This window comes from Macaca mulatta, chromosome 5, assembly GCF_049350105.2.
Source record: "Macaca mulatta isolate MMU2019108-1 chromosome 5, T2T-MMU8v2.0, whole genome shotgun sequence".
Taxonomy (NCBI): Eukaryota; Metazoa; Chordata; class Mammalia; order Primates; family Cercopithecidae; genus Macaca; species Macaca mulatta.
This window is the reverse complement of record NC_133410.1, coordinates 62,288,905-62,315,815: the sequence shown is the minus strand read 5'-3', so window position 1 is coordinate 62,315,815 and position 26,911 is coordinate 62,288,905. Positions and strand designations below refer to the sequence as shown.

General features: G+C 37.1%; 1 protein-coding gene and 1 long non-coding RNA gene across 5 annotated transcripts in view; both read left to right on the top strand.

The window, feature by feature from the left end:
* SLC4A4 (solute carrier family 4 member 4) overlaps positions 1–10,070 on the top strand; it is a 430,044-nt gene extending 419,974 nt beyond the window's left edge. For 2 of the 4 annotated variants that reach the window (XM_078003500.1, XM_015138562.3), the window contains exons 23-25: positions 1,785–1,881; positions 4,987–5,066; positions 5,778–10,070. In XM_078003500.1, the coding sequence (XP_077859626.1) occupies positions 1,785–1,881; positions 4,987–5,030 (141 nt within the window). In that variant the 3' untranslated portion in view covers positions 5,031–5,066; positions 5,778–10,070. The remainder of the gene's footprint in view (positions 1–1,784; positions 1,882–4,986; positions 5,067–5,777) is intronic. The other 2 variants (XM_078003501.1, XM_015138561.3) reach the window with 1 other exon arrangement.
* A 7,135-nt stretch (positions 10,071–17,205) lies between these two features.
* The window catches only part of LOC144341164 (uncharacterized), a 49,432-nt gene continuing 39,726 nt past the window's right edge, over positions 17,206–26,911 (top strand). Inside the window, exon 1 of the long non-coding RNA XR_013417941.1 lies at positions 17,206–17,888. This is a non-coding gene — a long non-coding RNA (uncharacterized LOC144341164). The remainder of the gene's footprint in view (positions 17,889–26,911) is intronic.

Below are 26,911 nucleotides of genomic sequence, written 5' to 3'. Positions count from 1 at the left end.
AGACTGTCAATTTTTATATCTTTCCTGCTTTCTCCTGTGGGAATTTAGTGCTATAAATTTCCCTCTAAACACTGCTTTAGCTGTGTCCAGACTGTTTGTTATGATTTCCATTCTTTTGCATTTGCTCGGGAGTGTTTTACTTCCAATTATGTGGTCAATTTTAGAACAAGTGCGATGTGGTGCTGAGAAGAATGTATGTTCTGTTGATTTGGGGTGGAGAGTTCTGTAAATGTCTATTAGATCTGCTTGATCCAGAGCTGAGTTCAAGTCCTGGATATCCTTGTTAATTTTCTGTCTCACTGATCTGTCTAATATTGACAGTGGGGTGTTAAAGTCTCCCACTATTATTTTGTGGGAGTCTCTTTGTAGGTCTCTAAGAACTTGCTTTATGAGTCTGGGTGCTCCTATGTTGGGTGCATATATGTTTGAGATAGTTAGCTCTTTTTGTTACATTGATCCCTTTATCATTATGCAATGCCCTTCTTGGTCTTTTTTGATGCTTTTTGGTATAAAGTCTGTTTTATCAGAGACTAGGATTGCAACCCCTGGTTTTTTTGTTTGTTTGTTTGTTTTGTTTTTGCTTTCCATTTGCTTGGTAAATATTCCTTCATCCCTTTATTTTGAGCCTGTGTGTGTCTTTGAACATGCGGTGGGTCTCCTGAATATAGCACACGCATGGGTCTTAACTCTACTCAGTTTGCCAGTCTGTGTCTTTTAATTGGGGCATTTAGCCCATTTACATTTAAGGTTAATATTGTTTATGTGTGGCATGTTTTTTTTTTTTTTCTTTTTTGCTTGTTGAATGCATTGTCTTAGTTCTCTAAAAGGATACTGTTGTATATTAACCTCTTTAGAGTCACCATAAAGGAATTTTCCATGTAGGTAATAGACTCTATGTTAAGATTTTTTTAACATTAATCTCATTTTATTTTCAACTAAAAATCATCTTTTTGGTACTTTCAATTAAGAGATATATTGGGTCTTTCAGTCTCAACATAGACTTGGAATCAATATAATGCATTTAAAAGAAACAAAGTGGTAATCTCTGGGAAATCTATTATAATTTGGGCTAGGTGGCCTGTTCTTTAAGCAGTCCCATGATTAGCTGCCTGGTTTTGTCATTTCCATTATGATTCTCTGCTTATCTGACCATCGTAGACACCTTTTTGAACATTTTATTTTCTTATGTTTTGCTTACATTTTCAGATATCTTTGCCACAAGCTAATTGAAATGAACCTTTACCCATAAAATAGTACTTAGCGTAAGAGAGGAAAGTTTATTTTCTAGTGTACATAGAAGGCTTCTTGATAGTGGATATATAAAAAGTCTGTCACTTGTTCTAGAAGGAAAGATGGGTCATGATTTTCCTAGAGACGGAATCAGCATAAACAAAACAAGAATTTCAAGACCGTATTATAATTTTGGAAGTTTCCTAGGTTTAATCTGTTTTTGCATTGAGATCATTTGCTTCACAGATACAACTCATAAACATTGCTGATTGGGAGTCTAAGTGATAGAAAGCTTTACAATTCAGTTGTAGTGGTCTCTATTTTGTGTAGTTGTAGCTTTAATGGACTCAATACCATTAACTCAGAAGAGTAGAAAACAAATGTGAGGGGGAAAGAAGGAATATAGTTAAAAGATAGCAAACTGGAAGTAATTATAGGGCTTTTCTCCTTAGTATTAAGTAAATGATTATATAAAACGGTTTGATCGACAGTAGCAGATAGGAAGGGCTGCATAATAAAAACATTCTAAAACCTGTTGTACATTTTTTTCACAGTCTGACTGCCCATACTCAGAAAAAGTTCCAAGTATTAAAATTCCAATGGACATCATGGAACAGCAACCTTTCCTAAGCGATAGCAAACCTTCTGACAGTGAGTAGAACTAACCTCTTGCATGCTTGCTTGAATATGATTTGCACTTACAGAGAAAAAACACTTTAGAATTGCCATCTGCATTAACTTGCCCTCGATTTTGTTTTTCCTTTTTCCTATGAGAAGATTTACACTTAATTATAATAAAACTTTATTTTTACCTACCCTAAGCTTCACTCTTGTTTTTATCCATAACCTTTTAAATTTTTATTTGGTAGTCTTTTCCCTCACCCAGATCATCCCCAGTTTTTCCAGCTGCTAAATTAATAACCACGTTTTTAATTGATTTTTCTTTTTTTTTTCCTGCTGGTATTTTGAATTGCAGCTTATAATACTACATCACTGTCACTGTTTGTCTTCCTTAGGTTTCAACTAGTGATCAAATCAGCTCAAAAGAGAAATTGCATCATTGGTCTCTCAGTGATCAATAAATCAATTGTTAATATTAAGAATCTGGAAAAATTTAATTTTGATTAAATTAGCAATCATGAAGTATTAGTACAACTTTCTAGATAGAATTTATATGCATTTGCTTTCTAATCTCTTCATTCTCCCTTTTGCTATTTCAAAATTATTGTTATAACTACACTGATCTTTCTAGGGTGACAGCCTGGTGGCTATGGTGCAATGGTTTGTGACATTTTTTTCTTCTGTAATTGAATTAACAGGCCACTTAGTAATGTCAGAGACTATTTCAGACTTTCCCAATAGCAGGTAGCAATTGCCATCAAGCTACTTTCTACTTTGCATTCTCATTGAAGAAAATGCATCCTTTTAGATTCAGATGCACTTCAGAGTACACTGATCTGTTACAGAAAAAGACAAAGTTAAGACACTTTTATTTCTATTTTACCAAGCCACCTTGACTTCAGTAAGAGGTTACTGTTATCAAGAAATGTTTGGAATGAATGTCTATTGATAAAAAATAATGGGTGTATTAGTTATCAATCATTGAGTAACAAATTACCATAAAACTTAGCAGCTTAAAACAACAAACATGTTTTCTTACACAATTCCTGACATTCAGGAATGCAGGGGCAGCTGATTTTGGTTCTGGCTCAGAGTCTCTCATGAGATTGCAGTCAGACCTGTCAAGCTGTCAGCTGGGGCTGAGTCTCTGAAGACTTTTTTTTTTTTTTTTTCCGGGAAGAAATGAAAGGATGTATTGAAAATTATAGTATACTCCCCGTTGTGGGAGTGGGCCCAAGAATAGGGACTCAAGGGCCCCATTACGAAATTTTTGGGAGTTTAAATACCCTCTACTTGGGGTATACCCTATGTAAATGAAGAGGATGAAGTAAAGTTACAAACTCATTTACTTGGCCTATGCCCCATGAAGAGGATATTTCCTGTCATAGCCAAAGTGTGAATAGGCCTTATGTTCCCTGCCTCCAGACCCTGTTTTCCTGCCTCATCTCCTCAAGGAGAGATGTGATCTCCCTAAATCTTCATGGGAGGCAGAGGGACCGATGGTCTTTTTTCTGTAACTGCTTCATTCTGGCTTAGGGCATACTCCCTACCTATTGGGGATCACTGAACTCTCGGTAGCTGCTTGATGGCCAGAGCGGTGTCTTCACCTGGAACTGGCTGGAACCTTTGTTGCATGATCATCTGAAGATTGATGGTCTCTAGGCAAGAGGAAATGAATTTGGTTAAAAAGGGGGAATCTTTTTAAACAAAATTCTGGGAGGCCATTGTTTTGAACTAAGCTCATGCACTAGGCCCCAAAAGACCAAACCAAAGCAAAATGAAGTCATTTGTGCTAAGGCTATAAGGAAACACATGAATTCTAGAACAGACCAGGTTTTGTTTTTTCTTCTGCACATCTCTATAACAGATATTCTTGACAGCATAGGTATCCACCCACTGAGGTTCCCATTAAATATTTTAGTCTCTGAGGACTTGGTTGGAGCTGGGGATCTGCTTCCAAAAGCACACTCATGGGGCCCTTGGCATGACGTTTGTTTCTTTACCTGTGGGTATCTCTGTAGGATGCCCATGACATGGCCTCCCTCAGAGCTAGTGATAAAAGAGAAAGAAACCAAGACAGAAGCTGCAGTCTTTTATAACTGAATCTCAGAAGTAACAGACCATTACTTCTGTCATGTTCTGATGGTTATGCAGCCCCACACTGTTAACACTGGGAAGGAATTACACAAATTCATAAATATCAGGAGACAGGGATCGCTGAGAGCCATCTTGGAGGCTGGCTACCAGCCTGAATTTAAAGAACCAAGAACTAAAGCAGTCTTACCTTTGGTGTCCAGTTTGTAACCTCTAACTTGTAACCGAGGCTAATTTCTGCTAACTTAATAGGGTTTGGTTATGAATTTCTTTTTTAATTTAAGCTCCTGAAGCCATGTTCCAACTTCATTTTTTATCTGTGGAGCATTAATAGCAAAAGCACACTGTGACACACATGTGCTTAACATGTATGTCTTCTGTTGGCATCATACCCTGGTATAGCCCCTTATAAATAAATGTAAAAGCTATTTTTAAAAAATCACTAGCCAGAATTTGAGGCTCATGGAAAAAGTTTATGTGCCAGTTGCCCTTCATCCTCTCAAAACCCCTTTTAAAGGATAAATTGCAAGTTGATATGATATTACAAGTTTACTTAAACAAAATACACTTGAGCATTTTGCCTGAAATGTTTCCTAATGTCATGTTTATCTTTATAATCCATGATGAAAGAACAGAACTGATAGAAGTAGTGTTGCAGGATGAGTAAGTACCTCAAAGAAAATCTTTTTTTTTTCCTTATGAACAACAGCAGGCAAACTTAGGAATGCTGAAGATGGAAGGAAATCCAAAAGCAAGCCTTAGACATTGAGAATGTTGTCACCCTCTAAAAATGATTTGCTTTTTATTCTTCTCACTGACAAGACAGCAGTGATCCATCCCAGAAAACCTAACGTAAAGGAAACCAAGTGATTTTGTCTTCATCACACTAGAGTCTTAGCTTAATACATTTTTTATTGAAATACCTAAACTTATCTTTTTACTCTTAACAGTTATGGAAGATGCATCAATTTTGTGAAGATTTTTGTTTTATACTTCACCATAGACCTACTATTTATGTTTTTTAAAACTTTTATTTTATAGGAGAAAGATCACCAACATTCCTTGAACGCCACACATCATGCTGATAAAATTCCTTTCCTTCAGTCGCTCGGTATGCCAAGGTAAAGGACAGTCCAGTGTTTTATGTTGTTCTGTGGAATAATTGCCCCACAGAAATGTAGTTAATGGTGGGTTATTGACATAACTTCTTGTTCTCCTTCCTCTCTATGATTTCTCTTAAATAAATTACCCAGTGACCAAAACTTGCTCCAGCTTTTACTAGTAGAAAGCATTTTAAGAGACCTACTTACTCTTACAAATAAGGGAATCTTTCAGTATCATTAAGTTACAACCCAGGATCAACATTAGCTCTTTTAATTTCAGTATCATGCCTGATTTGAAGGGGTGTAACTGGCACTTTCTGACAGTTCTTCTCCAGTGGTTTCTTTCCCTCTTCACAAAGTTCCAGAGATTTCAGGTTCTACTTGATTTTCTGAAATCTCTGAATATTTTTATTATGTCAGTCTTTTTGTCCTTTAATTTCTGACAGCATTACCCACATGGTAGTACCTCTTTTCCTTTTGTGTTTGTTGTTTTTATTGTTTTATTCTAGGTATGAGATCTTATGAAATTTTTTTACTTGAATTTCTTGACTCTACTGATAACCTTCATCCCATTTAAAGTGTTTGTTTTAAATACACAAAGAGAATATAAGTATTAAAAGAGAACAAGGAAGGACATACTTGACTTCTGTACAATGCATAAACATTTGACAGATGATGAAGGAAATGTGATTTACTTACTACTTTTTTTTTTTTTTCCTTTTCCTCTAGTCCTCCTAGAACTCCAGTAAAAGTTGTGCCTCAAATTAGAATAGAACTTGAGCCTGAAGACAATGATTATTTCTGGAGGAGCAAGGGAACAGAAACTACATTGTAACCTGTTCGTCTTTCTTAAAACTGACGTTTGTTGTTAATGTCGTTGGTTTTTGTTTGGCTGTTTGTTTATTTTTTAACTTTTATTTTGTCTCAGTTTTTGGTCACAGGCCAAATAATACAGCGCTCTCTCTGCTTCTCTCTTGCATAGATACAATCAAGACAATAGTGCACCGTTCCTTAAAAACAGCATCTGAGTAATACCCCTTTTGTTCTTAAACTTTCAGATGTGTCCTCTGATAACCAAATTCTTCTGTCACTCAAGACACAGACACACACAGACCCTGCCCTTTGCCTCTATTAAGCAGAGGATGCAAGTATTAAGGATTTTATAACATGAAAATATTGAAGGAACTTTATTCAAACTTTAGCTTTGGGGCTGTGCTTACTGGCTTGTCTTTGTCTGGTAGAACAAACCTTGACCTCCAGACAGAGTCCCTTCTCATTTATAGAGCTCTCCGGGACTGGAAAAAGTGCTGCTATTTTAACTTGCTCTTGCTTGTAAACCCTAATCTTAGAGTTATCAAAAGAAGAGAAACCTGAAGGTACTTTACTCCCTATAGAGAAACCATTGCCATCATTGTAGCAAGTGCTGGAATGTCCCTTTTTTCCTATGCAACTTTTTTTAACCCTTTAATGAACTTATCTGTTGAGTACATTGAAGAATATTTTTCTTCCTAGATTTTGTTGTTTAAATTATGGGGCCTAACCTGCAACTTATTTTTTGTCAATTTTTAAAACTTTTTTTTAATTACTGTAAAGAAAATGAATTTTTTCCTGCAGCAGGAAACATAGTTTTGAGTAGTTCTACCTCTTATTTGTAGCTGCCAGGCTTTCTGTAAAAATTGTATTGTATATAATGTGATTTTTACACATACACACACACACAAATACACAATCTCTAGGGTAAGCCAGAAGGCAAGATCAGATTAAAAGCACCATGTTTCTAAGCATCAATTTTTCCCTTTCTTTAAAAGAAACTTAACTGTTCTATGAAGGAGATTGAGGGAGAAGAGACAAACTCCTATGTCATGAGAAGAACCGACGTTCTGATAATAGTAGCATCTGGGTGCAGATGCTGATTGTATGACCACGTCAATGTCCTATGCAGTATTGTTAGACATTTTCTCATTTTGAAATATTTGTGTGTTTGTGTATGTGCTCTGTGCCATGGTTGGTGCATATATGTGCAATGTTAGAAAGCAAAAGAGTGACAGTAGGCAGAGGGCAAAGTCATTGAGTCTCTTGTGCCAGTTTTCATAAAACCCAAACCACATATGAAAAAATCCATTAAGGGTCCAAGAAGTCTGTCCATATGAAAATGAGAGCAAATATCGTTTATTTCCCAGATATCAGTCATTATAATTGATATAATAGCTCATACATGCAATATAAAATTCATAGGAGTATTAATAGCCCATTTACATGTCTATAAAATGTAATGGGATTACAGAGCTGCAGAGTACAGTGTAACGGTACTCTCATGCACTTTTTTCAGGATGCAAAGGCAATTATTCTTTGTAAGTGGGACTTTTAGAACATATTAGTGTACATATTATATGTATGTATATTTCAAAGTACCACACTGAAAATTAGACATTTATTAACCAAATTCAACATGGTATTTAAAGGTTGTTTTTAATATGATACATTACATATTGTGAATGTATATTAAAAAACATTTTAAATGTTAAAATTATAATTTTGGATTCATATAACCACAACTGTGATATGTCCTAACTATAACCAGTTGTTGAGGGTTATACTGGAAGCAGAATGAAACCACATTTTTTGGTTTGATAATATGTACTTATTGATTCCCACTCATTGTTATGTTACTTAAATTATTATTCTGTCTCCTTGTAATTTTGATTACAAAAATGTTATTATCCTGAGTTAGTTGTTACTTTTACAGTACCTGATACTCCTGAAACTTTTAATTTATACAAATTAGACAATAATGACCATAATTTTTTCATTAAAATAATAGTGGCAAATTATTTGTTATTGTGTTGAAACCTCACCTGCCAAATTCTGGCTTCATATTTGTATTTAGGGCTATCCTTAAAATGATTATTCTGTATTATGTAGCTTTCTATTACCCTAATATAAACCAGTATAAGAAGACTTTCCCTTTTTCTTTACTCACGGAAGCATCAATAAATTGTTTAAAAACCATGTATAGTTTCAGCTTAACCTGTGATCTTGTTAAGTTAAAGGTACTTTTGTTTACTTTTATAAAAGCTCTAGCTAAAACATTATTTTTCTGATCATGAATCAAGTATCTGTGGTTCATGCCCGTTTCTATACCTATCAAAGAATTCCTGAAGCAACTAAACTCATCATGTCAGCCTGTGAGTAGAGGTGAAACCTATGTGTACCTCTGTTTATGATCCATATTGATATTTATGACATGAACACAGAATAGTACCTTACATTTGCTAAATAAACAGTTAATATCAAATCCTTTCAATATTCTGAGAACCCAGGGAAGTGTTTAAAAATGTCATTACTTTCAAAGGAACAGAAGTAGTTAACCAAACTAACAAGCAAAACCTGAGCTTTACCTAGTAACACCAAATTATCCGTATCTTAGCTAAATTTACCCATTGCCTAAGAATGAACCAGATTTGGTGGTGGTTTTGTTTCTATGCAAACTGGACACAAATTACAACAGTACATTTTTTTATAAGTGTTTCTCCCTTTTCTCCATAATGTGACTTACGGAGATAAAGGATGCAAAAGACAAAGACAAAGTCCGCTTAGAGTTGTTAACCAGAAAGTCCTGGCTGTGGTTGCAGAAACACTGTTGGAAGAAAAGATGACTAAGTCAAGCGTCTGCCTTATCAAAAGAGCAAAAATGCGTCTGGTTTTGTGTTTGGGAGAAAAATATCTTGGACACACTGTTTTCCTTGATAAAAGTCATCTTCTCTACTGTGTGAAATGAATACTTGGAATTCTAATTGTTTTGTGTGCCAGGGGCAGTAATGTCCCTGCCTCTTCTCCCAATCAAGGTTGAGGAGTGGGGCTGGGGAGAGGACTTAACTGACTTAAGAAGTAGGAAAACAAAAACCTCTCTCCTCAGCCTTCCACCTCCAAGAGAGGAGGAAAAACAGTTGTCTGCTGTCTGTAATTCAGTTTGCGTGTATTTTATGCTCATGCACCAACCCATACAGAGTAAATCTTTTATCAACTATATACTGGTGTTTAATAGAGAATGATTGTCTTCCGAGTTTTTTGGTTCCTTTTTTAACTGTGTTAAAGTACTTGAAATGTATTGACTGCTGACTATATTTTAAAAACAAAATGAAATAATTTGAGTTGTATTACAGAGGTTGACATTGTTCAGGGATGGGACAAAGCCTTCTTCAATCCTTTTCATACTACTTAATGATTTTGGTGCAGGAACCTGAGATTTTCTGATTTATATTTCATGATATTTCACATCTGCTCTTCACAGCATGAGCATGAAGCCCAGTGGCACTAAGTGGCTGGGTACAATCAAGTGATATTTTGTAGCACTTCACTATCTGAAAGGCCATGAGTTTTCAGATGATTTCATTGAGCTTCATTGCAGCCTAAAATTTTAAAAAAGTTTTGTAATATGCTAACCAGTCAAGTTGTGTTTTGACGAGAGATTTAGATATGTCCAATTTCCTGGCTCATTTCATTGTGCTCTATGGGTATGTATAAAAAGCAAGAATTCTGTTTCCTAGGCAAATATAGCAACTCAGGGCTAAAGTCATCCAGTGAAACTTTTAGAGCCAGAAGTAACTTTGTCCCAGTCCTACAATGTGAAAAGAGTGAATAGTTGCCTCTTTTTAGCCATTTTCATGGCTGGTACATATTCGTACACATTACTTTTCAGAATCAATACGCACTTTCAGATATTCTTATTTTTATTCTCTTAAGTCTTTATTAACTTTGGAGAGAGAAATGATGCATCTTTTTATTTTAAATGAAGTAGATCAACATGGTGGAACAAAATGATAAAGAACAGAAAACATTTCAATATATTACTAATAACTTTTTCCAATATAAATCCTAAAATTCCTATAACATAGTATTTTACAGTTTTATGAAGCTTTCTATTGTGACTTTTATGGAATTAAGAGATGAAGAAGATGAGATATTTTAGCATTTATATTTTTCAAAATTATATGTATACTTAAAATAAAGTAACTTTATGCATTTATGAGTGTCAAGTGTTTCTGTTCAATGCCTCAAATAATTGTTCAATGCCTATTATTTTACTTCTTTGGGTGATGCAGGGAATACAAAGATGAGCAAGTCAGAGTCCCTGTCCCCACGTTGCTTTAGTTACTCCCGGCAGGAGGATAAAATTAGTGTCCAAATTATATTTTTTTAAAAAGCTTATAAGAATTATCTAAGTATTAATGAAATGTTATTATGCAAAGAATCAAAGCAAGAAAAAATAGGTCCAACTAAGAGCGATAGGAATTTTTTTTTGAGAAGATAGTATTGTCTTCTTTTATAAAGTTAGTGAAATATAAAATACCACTTTCTTGAATTCAGGATGTGGTATACAGTAAATTAATTCTCAAAACAAAACAAAAAAACTGCTAAGCATAATAAGTACTTATTCAAAAATAATTGTTCAAATGAATGAAATCTTAGAATAACTTTTAACAGAAGATACATTATATACACTTTTGCTGGGTCTGTCCAAGGTTTTGTGTAATATTTAAAATTCTCTAGGTAGCTTCAGTCCAAAATTATAATCAGAGAGTGGTGGTGTTGGGTTGGGGGGTGGGTACCAAATAATAGGATGAAAGAGAACTTCTGGTTGCAGTAAAAGGTGACGTAAAAACAAAAATAATGAGGCGGTGACATTGGCTCAGTCTTTCAATCTGAAAACTTAACGGAGATAATCGCTCTGAGTATGAGGGGACTGATAGTGGTGGTGATAATGGGGGCTAGGGAATGGGATTTGGATTTTATCATTGAGCCGAAAGCAGGAGCAGAAGCCACACACAGAATAGATTCTAATACGGGAGAATTTGTATCTTCAGCATACACACAGAAGATTCATTAAATAATATTATCATGCGTAACGATAAAAGTCAAGAAATTAGATCAAATTATATTTAGTATATTATGAAAAAAATTACACTTTTGCATATGTTTTTGCATTTTTACCAACCCTTCATTATGCTATATAGCCTACCTGTCCCCTCTGAGAACTAGGAGGTAGGACACAAAACCCTCTGAGATACCAAATCTTCTTTCTCAAGGTCTAAGCATGACAGCTTGAGCACCTTAGATCTCAAATCCTCATTCAGAATATATTTATGCTCATTTAATTCAAAATGTTAACAAGCTCAGTCATCTATAGATTTCTTTAAATGGAGGAAAGTAGAAACAACAGAGAAAATTATTGATAAGAGAATTGATGTAGCAAGAATAGCTTAGTCTTGACAGGAAGAAAGAAGATATTTAAAAACTGTATAAAATATATTCAAATACTGGGCCGGGCGCGGTGGCTCAAGCCTGTAATCCCAGCACTTTGGGAGGCCGAGGCGGGCGGATCACAAGGTCAGGAGATCGAGACCACAGTGAAACCCCGTCTCTACTAAAAATACAAAAAATTAGCCAGGCGCGGTGGCGGGCGCCTGTAGTCCCAGCTACTCAGGAGGCTGAGGCAGGAGAATGGCGGGAACCCGGGAGGCGGAGCTTGCAGTGAGCCGAGATCGCGCCACTGCACTCCAGCCTGGGCAACAGCGTGAGACTCCGTCTCAAAAAAAAAAAAAAAAAAAAAAAAATATATATATATATATATATATATATATATTCAAATACTTAAGAATTGGGTTATTTAGTTCAGAGGCAGGACACCACAACTGGTCTTTTATATTGACTGAAATCCACTGATTAAATTATTAACCTGATTAAATATCTTAAAGGTAAAAATAAATTGTAATTAGTGGTCTGAATAATGATTTAGGGACATCAAGAAGATATTAATCTATATTTGATTTTTTTTCATTCATCCTTGATAAACATTGAATGAGGTAGTTGCTGAAGAACCAAAAATAAGACATGATTCTTAATTTCAAGTAACCATCAAATGAAAAAGACGTGTAGTCAAAGTAGTGCAATAACAATTTATAAGCACTATAATAGAAGTATGTGCTGGGTACCAGGGATGTCCAAATGAGGAAGTTAACAATTCTTTGTGGGAATAAGAGGCCAAATTGTCAGGAAGTCTCAAAGCAATCTGTCAGGTTTTTTTGTTTGTTTGTTTGTTTGTTTGTTTGTTTTGTGAGCAAGTGTTTGCCAGACAAATAGTCTGAAGTGGAATTAAAGTGGTTAAAGACATTTCAAACCTGGAAGCTGTAAGACAAAATGGTGCAGGCAGAGAATTGCCATTCATTTGTTCTATTGCTAATTTAATAATAATGGGACATCTGTGTGCCAGACTCTTTGTTTAGTTAAAGCAATGAGGAAAAAAAAAAAAAAAAGATATAATCCCTGCCCTAATGAATTGTGTGTTTTAGAAGAGGAGCTATATAATAAATAAACTTAAAAATTGTAAATACAGTATTATGAATTACAATAAGTGTTGTAAAAGGATGGGGAAATGGGAGAATAAACCTGACTAATGGATACTGGGTGGACCTTGGAGGGATAGTTGAGTGGAGACCCGAAGCATGTGTGGAAGAAGGCAGGTAGACGGTGAGAAGATTGGCCTAGGCAGAGGAAACACCATGGCAGTTAAGACAGAAGGGGCTGAAGGAGAAAGAGAATGTGGAAAGTTCAAGGAACAGTATATTTTTGTGGAGACTAAGTACCAGCATATCCGACTGAACACATTGGCCAGTTAGGAGCTTGTGGTCTGACCAGGGAAGGTCTGAACGAGGCTTTTCAGAGATGATAGTTTCTGAGAAAACAAGGTCCATGATGTGTTTCCTGGAGATAGTGTACATCTCAGCAATGTTTGACACCATGGTACCCTTCCTGCAGCTCAGAGTTTGGCCTGACATTAAAGGGCAGTGGCAATCTGTTAAGGTTTTTGGAAGAGAAACAGCTCATTGGATTTGCCCCGAATAAGGAATAGATTGGAGAGGTGCTGGACTGAGGCAGACTGACCAATGGAAACCATTGCAATAATCCAAATGAGGGATGATAGTGGGATTGATCCAGAGTTAGGCTTTGCCAGGAGGGTGCATCAGATGGGCAGCAGAGCTTCTGGACACTTCTGTCTCCTGGATTTTCTCATATATTTATGCCTAAATCTTCTTAGAATTTGTCACACCTTTTTATTTCTTCCTCAAACAAATTGTCGGTGTTTAATCCTTTGTCTCTTTCTCTTTCTTCTTAGGTGCTTTTGTGAGCTCCCCTTCCTCTTGTCTGTTTCATACTTGTATTCTTCCAGGTTTCTGCCCAAGGCATGACTCCTACTCCTCTTGTTCTGTCACAGCAATGGTACCCATTTGAAGCCACCTATGTGTCTTCAAATAGCATCCATATGCTGATAACTACAAAATCTGCACTTTCAGTTCAGATCTCCTGAACTTTTGACTTAGATGTTCAACTCATTCCAGAAAACTTGGATTTAAATGACATGTGTTAACTTATCCAAATCAAAACTTGCCCATCTACCCCACTGAAGCATATCTCTCAAGTTCCCTATGTCACAAAGAATTCCATCTGCCAGGTAGTAGCTTAGTTCAGGCACCTGAATGTCATTCTTAATTCCCACCTCTTATTTCACTCCTTCAATGAACCATGAGTGCTGTTCTACCTCCTTAGCAGATCAAAATCATCAACTTGTTATACATATCTTCATGACCACTACATTGGTCTAGATGTCCATCATCTACTACCTGGATTGTGAAATACCCTTTCCACTGGTGCCCATGCCTCCAGGTTTTCATGTTGAGAGAAAAATACATACTTCCTATCCTGCCTCCAAGATATTTTTTTTTTAAATACAAAAATAATTTCTATACAAATTGGTGAGCCAAGACCTCCCTTTTGAAGACTCTATTACAACGATTCTTAATAAAAACATTATGGAAGAGGGCACAGGTGAACCAGAGACTCCCACAAAGTTCAGAATGATGAAAGGCAAATGCAAGTTTGAGTGATGAAGCCACCTATGGACTAGAACACATGCAAAGTAAGCCACAGTAAAGGCCATAGATGGATGGCCAAGAGAATCTCATGAAGCCTTGGACTCAGACATTGCAGGCAGTACTGAAGATGGGAATGGGAAGTGGGGCTGGCTGAGAATGGATGTCAACAGTAGATGTGTATAGTAATCCCCCCCTATCCTTAGGGAATACATTTCAAGACCTGCAGTGGATGCCTGAAACAGTGGATAGTACCGAATCCTACATACGCTATGGCTGTTCCTATAGATACATACCTATGGTAAAGTTTATAGGTTAGGCACAGTAAGAGATTAACAACAACAAAAATGAAACAATTATAAGAATTCACCATCACTAGACTTGCACTTTGGGGCCATTACTAAGTAAAGTAAGGGTTGCTGGAACACAAGCACTGCAATACTGCAACAGTCAATCTGATAATCCAGGCGGCTACTAAATGAGTAAAAAGTTGGTGGCATAGCCAGTGTGGAAACACTGGATAAAGAGAATATTCACATCCCAGGCAAGATGCAGCAGGATAACACAGAGTTTCATCACACTACTGAAAATGGCATGCCATTTAAAGCTTACGAATTATTTATTTATGGAATTTTTAATATTTTTGCACCGCAGTTGAATGTGGGCAACTCAAACTGCAAAAAGCAAAACCACAAATGGGGGAACTACTGTATATAGAACTCCCTCTCCCACCTCTGCTTGCCAATCAACCTAATGCCAGTTTCTTATCTTACGTAAAATATCAGAGGGTTCTTCTCTAAGATGATTGAACCAATTGCCTTGGGAGAAATTAGGAACCCCTTTTAAAAAGCTCTCCTCATTCTGACATTAATGACTCATTACCTTTCTGTATAACTAGGCAAGGTGTAAGAATCAACAAGACTCTCCTGCAGACATAAAGCTCCCTGTCAAATATTTGTCTCAAGTTCTAAAATGTAAAATGTGTAGATAGGACAATAAGAATCACAAAACACTTGAAGAAATCCTTTAGGCATTACAGAGAAAGACTGAGATTAATAGAAAATATAAACTCTATGAAAACAAATATCTCAGAGAGTAGCAGATAACTTTTAAAATCATTCTAATTTCTATTTGAGAAAAGCTTACCTATACACACTCAGAACAGGATGATTTAAAAATGAACAATAACAAAATGAAAAAGAACACTTGAAAATTACAAATACAATTCCAAATTTTTTAAATTAAATAATAGTTGGAAGATAAAGTTTACGCAATGTCCCAAAATATAAAATCAAAGTTTTTTTGAAAAAGAAGAGAAAACTATATATAAGAAAAAGTATAGGGTATCAATCCAGGAGGACCAATTTTCAGCTGATAGGATTCCCACAGGGAGAGTTCAGGGAAAGTGAAGGGTAAGACATTTTCTGTAAAATAATAAAGAACATTTCTCAGTGATGAAAGGAGATATATATCTTCAGATATAAATCTGAGTGCCCAGAACAACAAATAATTAAAAATATATACTCATAACATTGAATTTTAATGACCAAAAATAAAAATGTTTCAGAACATGGGATTAAAAGTATCTCAAAATTGCCCAGAAAAAAAGGCTACCTACAGAGAAATCAGAACCAAAGTGGTAACAGTCTTTGCAACAGCAAAATTGTTTACTAGAAGATACTAGTATAATGTCTTCAAAATTTTAGAAGATTATTTAAACCTAAAATTCTAGAACCAACTAACTTATCAGTCAAATATATGGTAAAATAAAGTATAAAAAGTGTAGAAATCTTCAAATGCCAAATGTTCATCTTCTATTCAACTCTTCTTAGGAAATTACTTCAGGATGTACCTCACAATGAAGGATTTAACTGAGACATGAGTAAGCGTCACAGAAAATAATGATTCAACCTTGTTGAATGATAAAGTCCAGAATAATCACTGTTCATCAGGCCTAGTGAACAAGCAATCAAAACTAAATTAGGGTCAGATGTGGTGGCTCACGCTTGTAATCTGAACACTTTGGGAGGCTGAGGTGGGCAGATCACCTGAGGCCAGGGGTTCAAGACTAGCCTAGCCAACATGATGAAACCCCCATCTCTACAAAAAAACAATTAGCAGGGTGTGGCAGCATGTGCCTGTAATCCCAGCTACTGGGGAGGCTGAGGCAGGAGAATCGCTTGAATCCAGGAGGTGGAGGTTGCAGTGAGCCAAGATTGTGCCACTGCACTCCAGCCTGGGTGACAAAACAAGACTCCATCTCAAAAAACAAACAAACAAAATTAGGAGAACAGAAGTCTTGGGAAAGAACATTTTTAAAAAGCACCTCTATAGAATGGATAAATGGCTGAAAGCTTGAATATATGATAAAGGCCCTTTTATAAAAAAAGGCAATTCAAAATTCCTAGAAAAACAAAAAGTTGTACAAGAAATTTGTGGCCTAGATATTTGAAACCAATCCAAATCACTAGACCAATAGTAGTTAGTAGACTTTAGCAAAAGAATGTGCTAGATTCCAACAATGAGGTAGAATCTGTAAAATATTGAAGACATGGTAAAGAAGGCATATGTTTATTTTCCAAAAAAGAAAACAAACGCAATCAAAGACTCCAGGAAAAATAAAAAATATATACCACTTGAGCAGTAAATACTCCAAATATATAGTCAACTTAAATGTTGAGCTATTGATGGTGCAGATAAGAAAAGAGACCTTTTTTGAACTTGACATTCTCCTTTGAGTGGCTCAGGTATAATTGTACTGGATATGTAATTATAACCCACTACTTGATCCTACTAGAACATTAGCATAGCCATAATATTAACATAGCTATAATAACGGAAACACAATTTATTGGTTTTAGCATTCACAATGAATCTATAAACAAGGCATAGAATGTTTTAGATGTTAGAGAATTGAATGCAAATGATATTATCCTTGACAATGTAACAGGCAGCTGAGAGAATGTTGGGAAGTGGAAGTGAGAGAAGAGATGAAGAGCAGTATGAGGACACCAAATCAGTCAGTGATGTGTTTGGAAAAAATAACAATTTTGAACTTTGCCTCAAATAGTCTGGGGTTAAGTCACTTTTGGCTTTTGTTCCATGTGTTGATGTCAGGGCTGGCATCTCTGTGATTCTCTTGGTTGTTTTATTCATGTTCACAAGATGGGTGTTGCATTTTCAGTCATCACATCAAAACACAAAGAAGCTAGTAGACAGGTAAGGGGCTTTCTCCTAGCCAGGCTTTGCCTTTATATTGGAAGGGAAGTTCTACCTGTAAGACTTCCCTTTATGTTTCACTGGGCAGATTTGAATTAACCGCCCACACTTGGATCAATCACTGTTTAATGGCATTCTGATTAGCATTTTCTGAACCTAGTCTTCTGGGGTTAGAGTCTAATTCCTGAGCCTAGGGATCTTAGTCCACTACCTGAACAAATTGGAGTTGGTGTGACGGGATAGGAAAAATGCATGTTGAAAGGTGAAATAGCACTATAATATTTTCTGTTTTGAAAACCAGCATTCTCCAGTGTCAGGAATGCTTTTTGTCTTCTTTACCTTATTTAACCTGACCTTGTGTCTTAGGTCATCCTTGTTAAAATTTAGCTTACACAGGAAACTCCAAACGTTAGAATTTAGCAATGGAATTGTCAAGGGGGTACATCAGTTAAACATTAGTAGTATGGTTAAGTTACTCAACTGGCCGACAATTGCTGACTTTGGGCAGAACTACAAGAAACTATGAACTAGTGGATTAGTGACAATACATTAGCTGTTTTCAAAGGATCAGTTTTTTGAAGGGTGAGACTGCTATTAGATACTATGATTAGAAAAGTGCTGAGTACGGTGGCCGGTAAGATGGCTGAATAGGAACAGCTCCAGTCTGTAGCTCCTAGCAAGATCAATGCAGAAGGTAGGTGATTTCTGTATTTCCAGCTGAGGTACCAAGCTCATCTCATTGGAACTGGTTAGACAATGGGTGCAGCCCACAGAGGGTGAGCTGAAGTAGGGTGGGGCATTGCCTTATCCAGGAAGTGCAAGGGGTCGGGGAGCTCCCTTCTGTAGCCAAGAGAAGACATGAAGGACTGTGCCATGAGCAACAGTGCACTCCACACCAGATACTATGCTTTTCCCATGGCCTTCACAACCCACAGACCAGGAGATTCCCTCGGGTGCCTATGCTACCAGGGCACTGGGTTTCAAACACAAAACTAGGCAACCTTTTGGGCAGACACCAAGCTAGCTGCAGGAGTTTTTTTTTCATACCTCAGTGGTGCCTGGAATGCCAGTGAGACAGAACCATTTGCTCCCCAGGAAAGGGGGCTGAAACCAGGCAGCCAAGTGGTCTAGCTCAGCAGATCCCACCCCCATAGAGCTCAGCAAGCTGATATCCATTGACCTGAAATTCTTGCTGCCAGAACAGCAGTCTGAAGTGGACTAGGAGGCTCAAGCTTGATGGGAGGAGAGGTATCCATCATTACTGAGGCTTGAGTAGGTGGTTTTCTCCTTACATTGTAAACAAAGCATCCAGGAAGTTCAAACTGGGCAAAGCCCACCACAGCTTGGCAAAGCTGCTATAGCCAGACTGCCTCTCTAGATTCCTCCTCTCTGGGCAGGGCATCTCTGAAAGAAAGGCAACATCCCCAGTCAGGGGCTTATAGGTAAAACTCCCATCTCCCTGGGACAGAGCACCTCAGGGGAGGGGTGGCTGTGGGTGCAGCTTCAGCAAACTTAAACGTTCCCGCCTGCCAGCTCTGAAGAGAGCAGTGGATCTCCCAGCACAGTGCTCAAGCTCTGCTAAGGGACAGACTGCCTCCTTAAGTGGGTCCCTTACTCTCATGCCTCTTGACTGGGAGAAACCTCCCAGCATGGGTCAACAGACATCTCATACAGGAGAGCTCCAGCTGGCATCTGGAGGGTACCCCTCTGGGATGAAGCTTCCAGAGGAAGGAACATGCAGCAATCTTTGCTGTTCTGCAGACTCCATTGGTGATATCCAGGTAAACAGGGTCTGGAGTGGACCTCCAGCAAGCTTCAACATACCTACAGCAGAAGAACCTGTTAGAAGGAAAAACAAACAAACAGAAAGGAATAGCATCAACAAAAGGACGACCACACAGAAACCCCATCTGAAGGTCACCAACATCAAAGACCAAAGGTAGATAAATCCATGAAGATGAGGAAAAACCAGCACAAAAAGGCTGAAAATTCCAAAAACAAGAGCACCTCTTCTCCAAAGGATCACAACTCCTCGCCAGCAAGGGAACAAACCTGGATGGAGAATGACTTTGATGAATTGACAGAAGTAGGCTTTAGAAGGTGGGTAATAACAAACTCCTCTGCGATAAAGGAGCATGTTCTAACCCAATGCAAGGAAGCTAAGAACCTTGAAAAAAAAGTTAGAGAAATTGCTAACTAAAATAACCAGTTTAGAGAGGAACACAAATGACCTGATGGAGCTGAAAAACACAACACAAGAAATTCGTGAAGCATACATCAGTATCAATAGCTGAACTGATCAAACTGAAGAAAGGATATCAGAGACTGAAGATTAACTTAATGAAATATAGTGTGAAGACAAGATTAGAGGAAATAAGAATGAAAAGAAATGAACAAAGCCTCCAAGAAATATGTGACTATGTGAAAAGACCAAACACATGTTTGATTGGTGTACCTGAAAGTGATGGGGAGAATGGAACCAAGTTGGAAAACACTCTTCAGGATACTATCTAGGAGAACTTCCACACAGTGGCAAGACAGGCCAACATTCAAATTCAGGAAATACAGAGGACACCACAAAGATATTCCTCGAGAAGAGCAACCCCGAGACACATAATTGTCAGATTCACCAAGGTTGAAATGAAGAAAAAAATGTTAAGGGCAACCAGAGAAAAAGGTTGGATTACCCACAAAGGGAAGCCGATCAGACTAACAGCAAATCTCTCTGCAGAAACCCTACAAGCCAGAAGACAGTGGGGGCCAATATTCAACATTCTTAAAGAAAGGAATTTTCAACCCAGAATTTCATATGCAGCCAAACTAAGCTTCATACACAAAGCAGAAATAAAATCCTTTACAGACAAGCAAATACTGACAGATTTTGTCCCCACCAGGCCTGCCTTAAAGAGTTCCTGAAGGAAGCACTAAATGTAGAAAGAAAAAAACAGTACCAGCCATTGCAAAAACATACCACATTGTAAAGACCATCGACACTATGCAGAAACTGCATCAGATAATGGGCAAAATAACCAGCTAGCATCATAATGACAGGATCAAATTAACAAATAACAATATTAACCTTAAATGTAAATGAGCTAAATGCCCCAATTAAAAGACACAGACTGGCAAATTGGATAAAGAGTAAAGACCCATTAGTCGGCTATATTCAGGAGACCCATCTCACGTGCAAAGACACATATAGGCTCAAAATAAAGGGATGGAGGAATATTTACCAAGCGAATAGAAAGAAAAAAAAAAAGCAGGGGTTGCAATCCCAGTCTCCAATAAAACAGACTTTAAACCAACAAAGATCCAAAAAGACAAAGAAGGGCATTGCATAATGGTAAAGAGATCAATGTAACAAGAAGAGCTAACTATCCTAAATATATATGCACCCAATATAGGAGCACCCAGATTCATAACGCATATTCTTAGAGACCTACAAAGAGACTTAGACTTCCACAAAATAATAGTGGGAGACTTTAACACCACACTGTCAATATTAGACAGATCAATGAAACAGAAAATTAACAAGGATATCCAGGACTTGAACTCAGCTCTGGACCAAGCAGACCTAATAGACATCTACAGCACGCTCCACCCCAAATCCAGAGAATATACATTCTTCTCAGCACCACATCACACTTATTCTAAAATTGACCACATAATTGGAAGTAAAACACTCCTCAGCAAACACAAAAGACAGAAATAGTAACAAACAGTCTCTCAGACTGCATTCAAATTAAAACTCAGGATTAAAAAACTCACTGAAAACCACACAAGTACTGGAAACTGAACAATCTGCTCCTGAATGACTATTGAGTAAATAAGGAAATGAAGGAAGAAATAAGTAAGTTATTTGAAACCTATGAGAACAAGACACAACATACAAGAATCTCTGGGACACAGCTAAAGCAGTGTTTAGAGGGAAATTTATAGCACTAAATTCCCACAGGAGAAAGAGGGAAAAATCTAAAATTGACATCCTAACATCACAATTAAAAGAACTAGAAAGCAAGAGCAAACAAATTCAAAAGCTAGCAGAGGGTAAGAAATAACTAAGATCAGAGCAGAACTAAAGGAGATAGAGACACGAAAAACCCGCCAAAAAAATCAATGAATCCAGGAACTGTTTTTTTGAAAAGATTAACAAAATAGATAGACTGCTAGCCAGTCTCATGAAGAAGAAAAGAGAGAAGGATCAAATAGACACAATAAAAAATGATAAAGGGGATATCACCACTGATCTCACAGAAATACAAACTGCCATCAGAGAATATTATAAACACCTCTATAAAAATAAACTAGAAAATCCCCATCCAGTTACCACTGAATTTCATCACAGAATTAGGACAAACTTTATAGCCAAGACAATCCTAAGCAAAAAGAACAAAGCTGGAGGCATCATGCTACCTGACTTCAAACCATACTACAAGGCTGCAGTAACCAAAACATCATGGTACTGGTACCAAAACAGATACATAGGCCAATGGAACAGAAGAGAAGCCTCGGAAATAATGCCACACATTTACAACCATCTGATTTTTGATAAACCTGACAAAACAAGCAATGGGGAAAGGATTCCCTATTTAATAAATGGTGTCAGTAAAACTGGCTAGCCACATGCAGAAAACTGAAACCGAATCCCTTCCTTACACCTTATACAAAAATTAACTCCAGGTGGATTAAACACTTAAATGTAAGATCTAAAACTATAAAAACCCTAGAAGAAAACCTAGGCAATACCATTCAGGACATAGGCATGGGCAAAGACTTCACGACTAAAACACCAAAAGCAGTGCAACAAAAACCAGAATTGAAGAATGGGATCTAATTAAACAGAAGAGCTTCTGCACAGCAAAAGAAACTATCATCAGAGTGAACAGGCAACATAAGAACAGGAGAAAACTTTTGCAATCTATCCATCTGACAAAGTGCTAATATCCAGAATGTACAAGGAACTGAAATTTACAAGAAAAAAACAAACAACCCCATCAAAAAGCGGGCAAAGGATATGAATGGACACTTCTCAAAAGAAGACATTTATGCAGCCAACAAACATATGAAAAAAAAGCTCATCATCACTGGTCATTAGAGAAATTGCAAATTAAGACCACAATAAGATACCATTTCATGCCACTTAGAATGGCAATTATTAAAACGTCAGGAAACAACAGATGTTGGAGAGGATGTGGAGAAATAGGAATGCTTTTACACTGTTGGTGGGAGTGTAAATTAGTTCAACCATTGTGGAAGACAGTGTGGTGATTCCTCAAGGATCTAGAACCCACAATACCATTTGACCCAGCAATCCCATTACTGGGTATATACCCAAAGGATTATAAATCATTCTACTGTAAAGACACATGCACACGTGTGTTTATTGCAGCACTGTTCACAATAGCAAAGACTTGGAATCAATCCAAATGCCCATCAGTGATAGACTGGATAGAGAAAATGTGGCATATATACACCATGGAATACTATGCAGTCATTAAAAAGGATGAGTTCATGTCCTTTGCAGGGACATGGATAAAGCTGGAAACCATCATTCTCAGCAAACTTACACAGGAATGGAAAACTAAACACCACATCTTCTCATTCATAAATGCAAGCTGAACAATGAGAACACATGGACACAGGGAGGGGAACATCACACACTAGGGCCTTTCAGGGGCTGGGGGGCTAGGGTAGGGATCGCATTAACAGAAATACCTAATGTAAATGATGGGTTGATGGATGCATCAAACCACCATGGCACATGTATACCTATGTAAAAAATCTGCGTGTTCTGCACATGTATCCTAGAACTTAAAGTATAATAATAATAATAAAAAGAAAAGTGCTGAGTAAGTATCTATTATCTGACATGGGCAGCTTGGCTCTTCCAATAAAAAATGCAATATAATGCTGTTGGGTTATTAATGAATCTTTGTGAAGGACAGTAAAGAAGACCATATTTTCTTTCGGTGCAATGCTTAAGAAATCAAACAAATATTCAAAAATTTGGAACAGCTGAATGTGTGGGTTGCTTATATGGAAGGAAGTATACTGAAGTGGCTAAGCATCAAGGCTTTAGAGTCATCTTTGAATTCTGGCCTTGCAAACCTTTCTGAGTCTCAGTTTCCCCTCTGTACATAGAGGTAATAACAGTATAGGATCTATCCCTTAAAGTGGTTGTAATGAGAAATTAGAAAATGCACATAAGGTATTTACTATAGCACCTCTCCAAAACTATACTCTTTTAATTCATATTTCAGCAATTCAAAGTATGTAATAATTTGAATAAAGCCTAGTTCTTATATCTACATGATTATTAAGAAACAACTTCCAAGCAAATTAATACTCTTCTTAAGATTTTCATGGAGAACTAAATTACTTGAGAATTCACTGCTTTCAAACATTCAAAAGTACTTTCAGAGTGACTTATCCACATGAACCATTTAAGAAACTATTAAAAATTCCTCTGTTTGTTAAAGTATATTCTCTAAAAACCTCTACTGGATAATTATTTATTTAACAAACACTTTATATAGCCACACTATGTGGTAGGTAGTGTTCCAGATACTTTACAAATATTCATTTTTTTTCACAACAGCCTTAAAAGAGAGGTACTATTATTATTCCCATATTATAGATGAAGAGACTGAAGGACAGACAGGTTCAATAACTTTCCCAAGGGAACCGTAGTGCTCCTGAAGGAATGCTAGGCACTTCCCAGAACACCTTCAGATCCAGGTGTATTGGCTGCTGACAGTCACAGTTGAGTCCCTCCCCAGGAGTTTCAGTGGGCCAAAGCTTTACCCACAGTTATTCCCCTCCTTCAGGAGCAACCCATACCAATTCCCCTTGCCTCAATGCAGGACATCTCTAAAAGACCATTCCTGCTCTAGAGTTCCTCATGGGATCAGCTGAGGCCCTGTAGCAACTACATCATGGTTCAATTTTTCCTTTCAACTCAATTCTGTTCTCCTTACTCCGTCACCAGTGTTGAGAGTGCTCTTTGGGAGGCAATGTGACAATATAAATTACTTTTGTAAAGGTGCATTTTTGGAGCACTCTTCAATAAGCCTCCTCTGTGGAAATCTCTGCCTCCGAGTTGGTTTCCTGGAAACCTGACTTAAAACAGTCACATAGCTCATAAGTAGTAGAACAGACTCAAGCAGTCTGACCCTAGGATCTCTTGACCACTGTGCTATCCTACATATTCATAATCATCTATTTTAACACTATGCTTTGGAACATAACATTTTTCACTTGAAAATATTATATAAAACAGATTTTTCAGGAATCCAACCCCCTCTCTATTTGCCCAGACTATCAAGGTTATTGTTGCTTTTCCTTATCTGGGGAAATGGTCTGAGTTTTTTGTACTACAACCACAAGTCAAAGTACTCAACAAATAGTTATCAGACTGAGATGATAAACACATACTTTTAGTGGTAGTTTAGAAATCAATAAATGAGAGAATTAGCTTTACAGTAGAGGCTTCCTCAAATCCTCTTAGATATTCAAGCCTTTTGAGTTTCTGTGATATCATTAGAGTAACTAGTTCTCCAGTTCAAAACAAGCACAGGTTATGCTGATGAAGAAACATCTAATCTCTTTTAATCTCTTAAAGCAGGTTTTTAAAAAATTTCTTGTGCAGTTCTCTAAGAATACATTCTAATCCCAAGCCAAAGCGGAAACCTGCTGAACTAGACTTCCACAGGTCTATTCCCAACACGGTGATACTAACCACAGTGATGTCATGAGAAAATGAGAAGGCAAGCCTTACTCCCCCAACACTATATTTTAGCGCTTATTTTTGTAGTACAATAGAGTGAGTGACTCATATTCCCAACTAGCAGTTGAAGCATCTGTTTGGTGAAGGTGAGAATATAGTAGAAACTTACCCTCCATATAAGTGTAACAGGGCTCAAGGACATCTTTCAGAAGGGATCAGCAAAGCACCAATAAAGGAAGCAAGACTTGTCCATCAACTCAGGCAAAATTATGTTGAAGTAACGAAGACTTCAAAACTTCATAAGCTCATAACAACAGAGGTCTGTTCCTGATGTATGCAGCAAGTCCATTGTAGTTAGTTAATGGACTGAAACTCTGCTCCATCATCTTTGCTACAAGATCCAAGTTGATGGAGTTCCCCTTTCTGGATATAGCTGAATTCATGGCAGAGGGAAATTAGAGCATGAGAAAACCTTTGATACCTATTAAAGCTTTTGCTGATATTGCATTGTTCAAAGCAAGTTACATGGCCAAGCTGAGGTAAACAGGGAGGGATTTATAATCCTCTCTCAGGGTAAGACAGCAAATGATGAATAATACAAAAAATCTAGCATGGTCCCCGATTTTATTCACAAATATTTGCTCCTTTCTGCACACAAAATATATTTATTTCTCTCCCCAGAGGAGAAAGATCCAAAAGTCAAGGCATGACGTCAGGATGAAAGTAAGTGATTTTTTGGTAGTCTTTTCTAAATTAGGTCTGAGTGTAATTTCTCTTTCTCAAAGACATATAAACAGAAAATGACTTTTTTTCCACCCACAAGTTCCAAATTCAATGATAGAATAGAGAGAAAATAATCACAACAAGTATTCTTTTTCAGAAAGGGAAATAATGGGAGGGACAAAGCAACTCTGAAATAACATTGGATAGATGTTTCAAGAAGTCTCCTCCCTGGAAGACAGGTTATACTTTTTTGATTAGGTCCCTATTCTGCCCCCAGAGAATAATTTCCTAGTCTGTTTTTTTTTTTTCTTTAACTCTTGGCTGTGCCCACTGAAAAGTCTTTCTCCAACATCCTTGTTGGCCACAATTGAAGACGACATTGAAGAATATGTCCTCCTTGGAGCTAAGCAGATTTCTCAGTCTGCTTCCTGCACGTGGACTATTAGATATGCCAAGGATCATTTTAGTCTAGAACAGTCACAGATTGTATTTAGTCCCAACTAGGACAAAATTCTCAGCATTATGCTCTTTTATTTGTAAGATTTCAGTCATCTTCATGTGCCTATAGCCTCATTCTCAATTCTTTTTACAATACCTCTTTCTCTAAACTTCATTACCAATGACTTGAGCTAATCAGGTTTCTTGGAGGTGGAGATAGATTCATGACTTAGCCTCTTATCCATGGGCTATTTCATCTGACTGAAGGGATTTTATGGGCTCTATCTTAATTAATTAAAAATTTTAACATAGAATACTATGGCCGTATACTTGATCTAATCATTGAAATGAGGTGAGTTTTATGCCCCCTCAGTTTTATCTTTTATGTTTGGAGAGGAGAAACAGATGTACCTTTCAATTTTGACTGACTTTAGTTTAACTTTGCTTTTTTAAAAAAATGCATTTCTGTTATGTAATATCTTGTCAGATGCAACAAGCAAAGTATGTCATTAACTTTATGTTTGCCAGTCTGTATGCCTAAATCCAAAGCTCACTCAATACCTTCACCATCTTCCAAGTTAATACAGGCAGGCAACAGTTTATAAAATGTTTTGCCAATGCATAATATGGATTGTCATCTTTCCAAATTCCATTTACATTTTCCTTGCTATCCACTGGGTGGTCCCTGAGACAATTTCACTTATTTTAGTTTTTTGTTGTCATGGTGACACTTCTAGTCACCAGTTTCTATACGTCAACTTGGCCTAACTTATGCCTACAGGTAACCTCAAAATCTTAGTGGATTTCAACCACAAATGTTAATTTCTTAA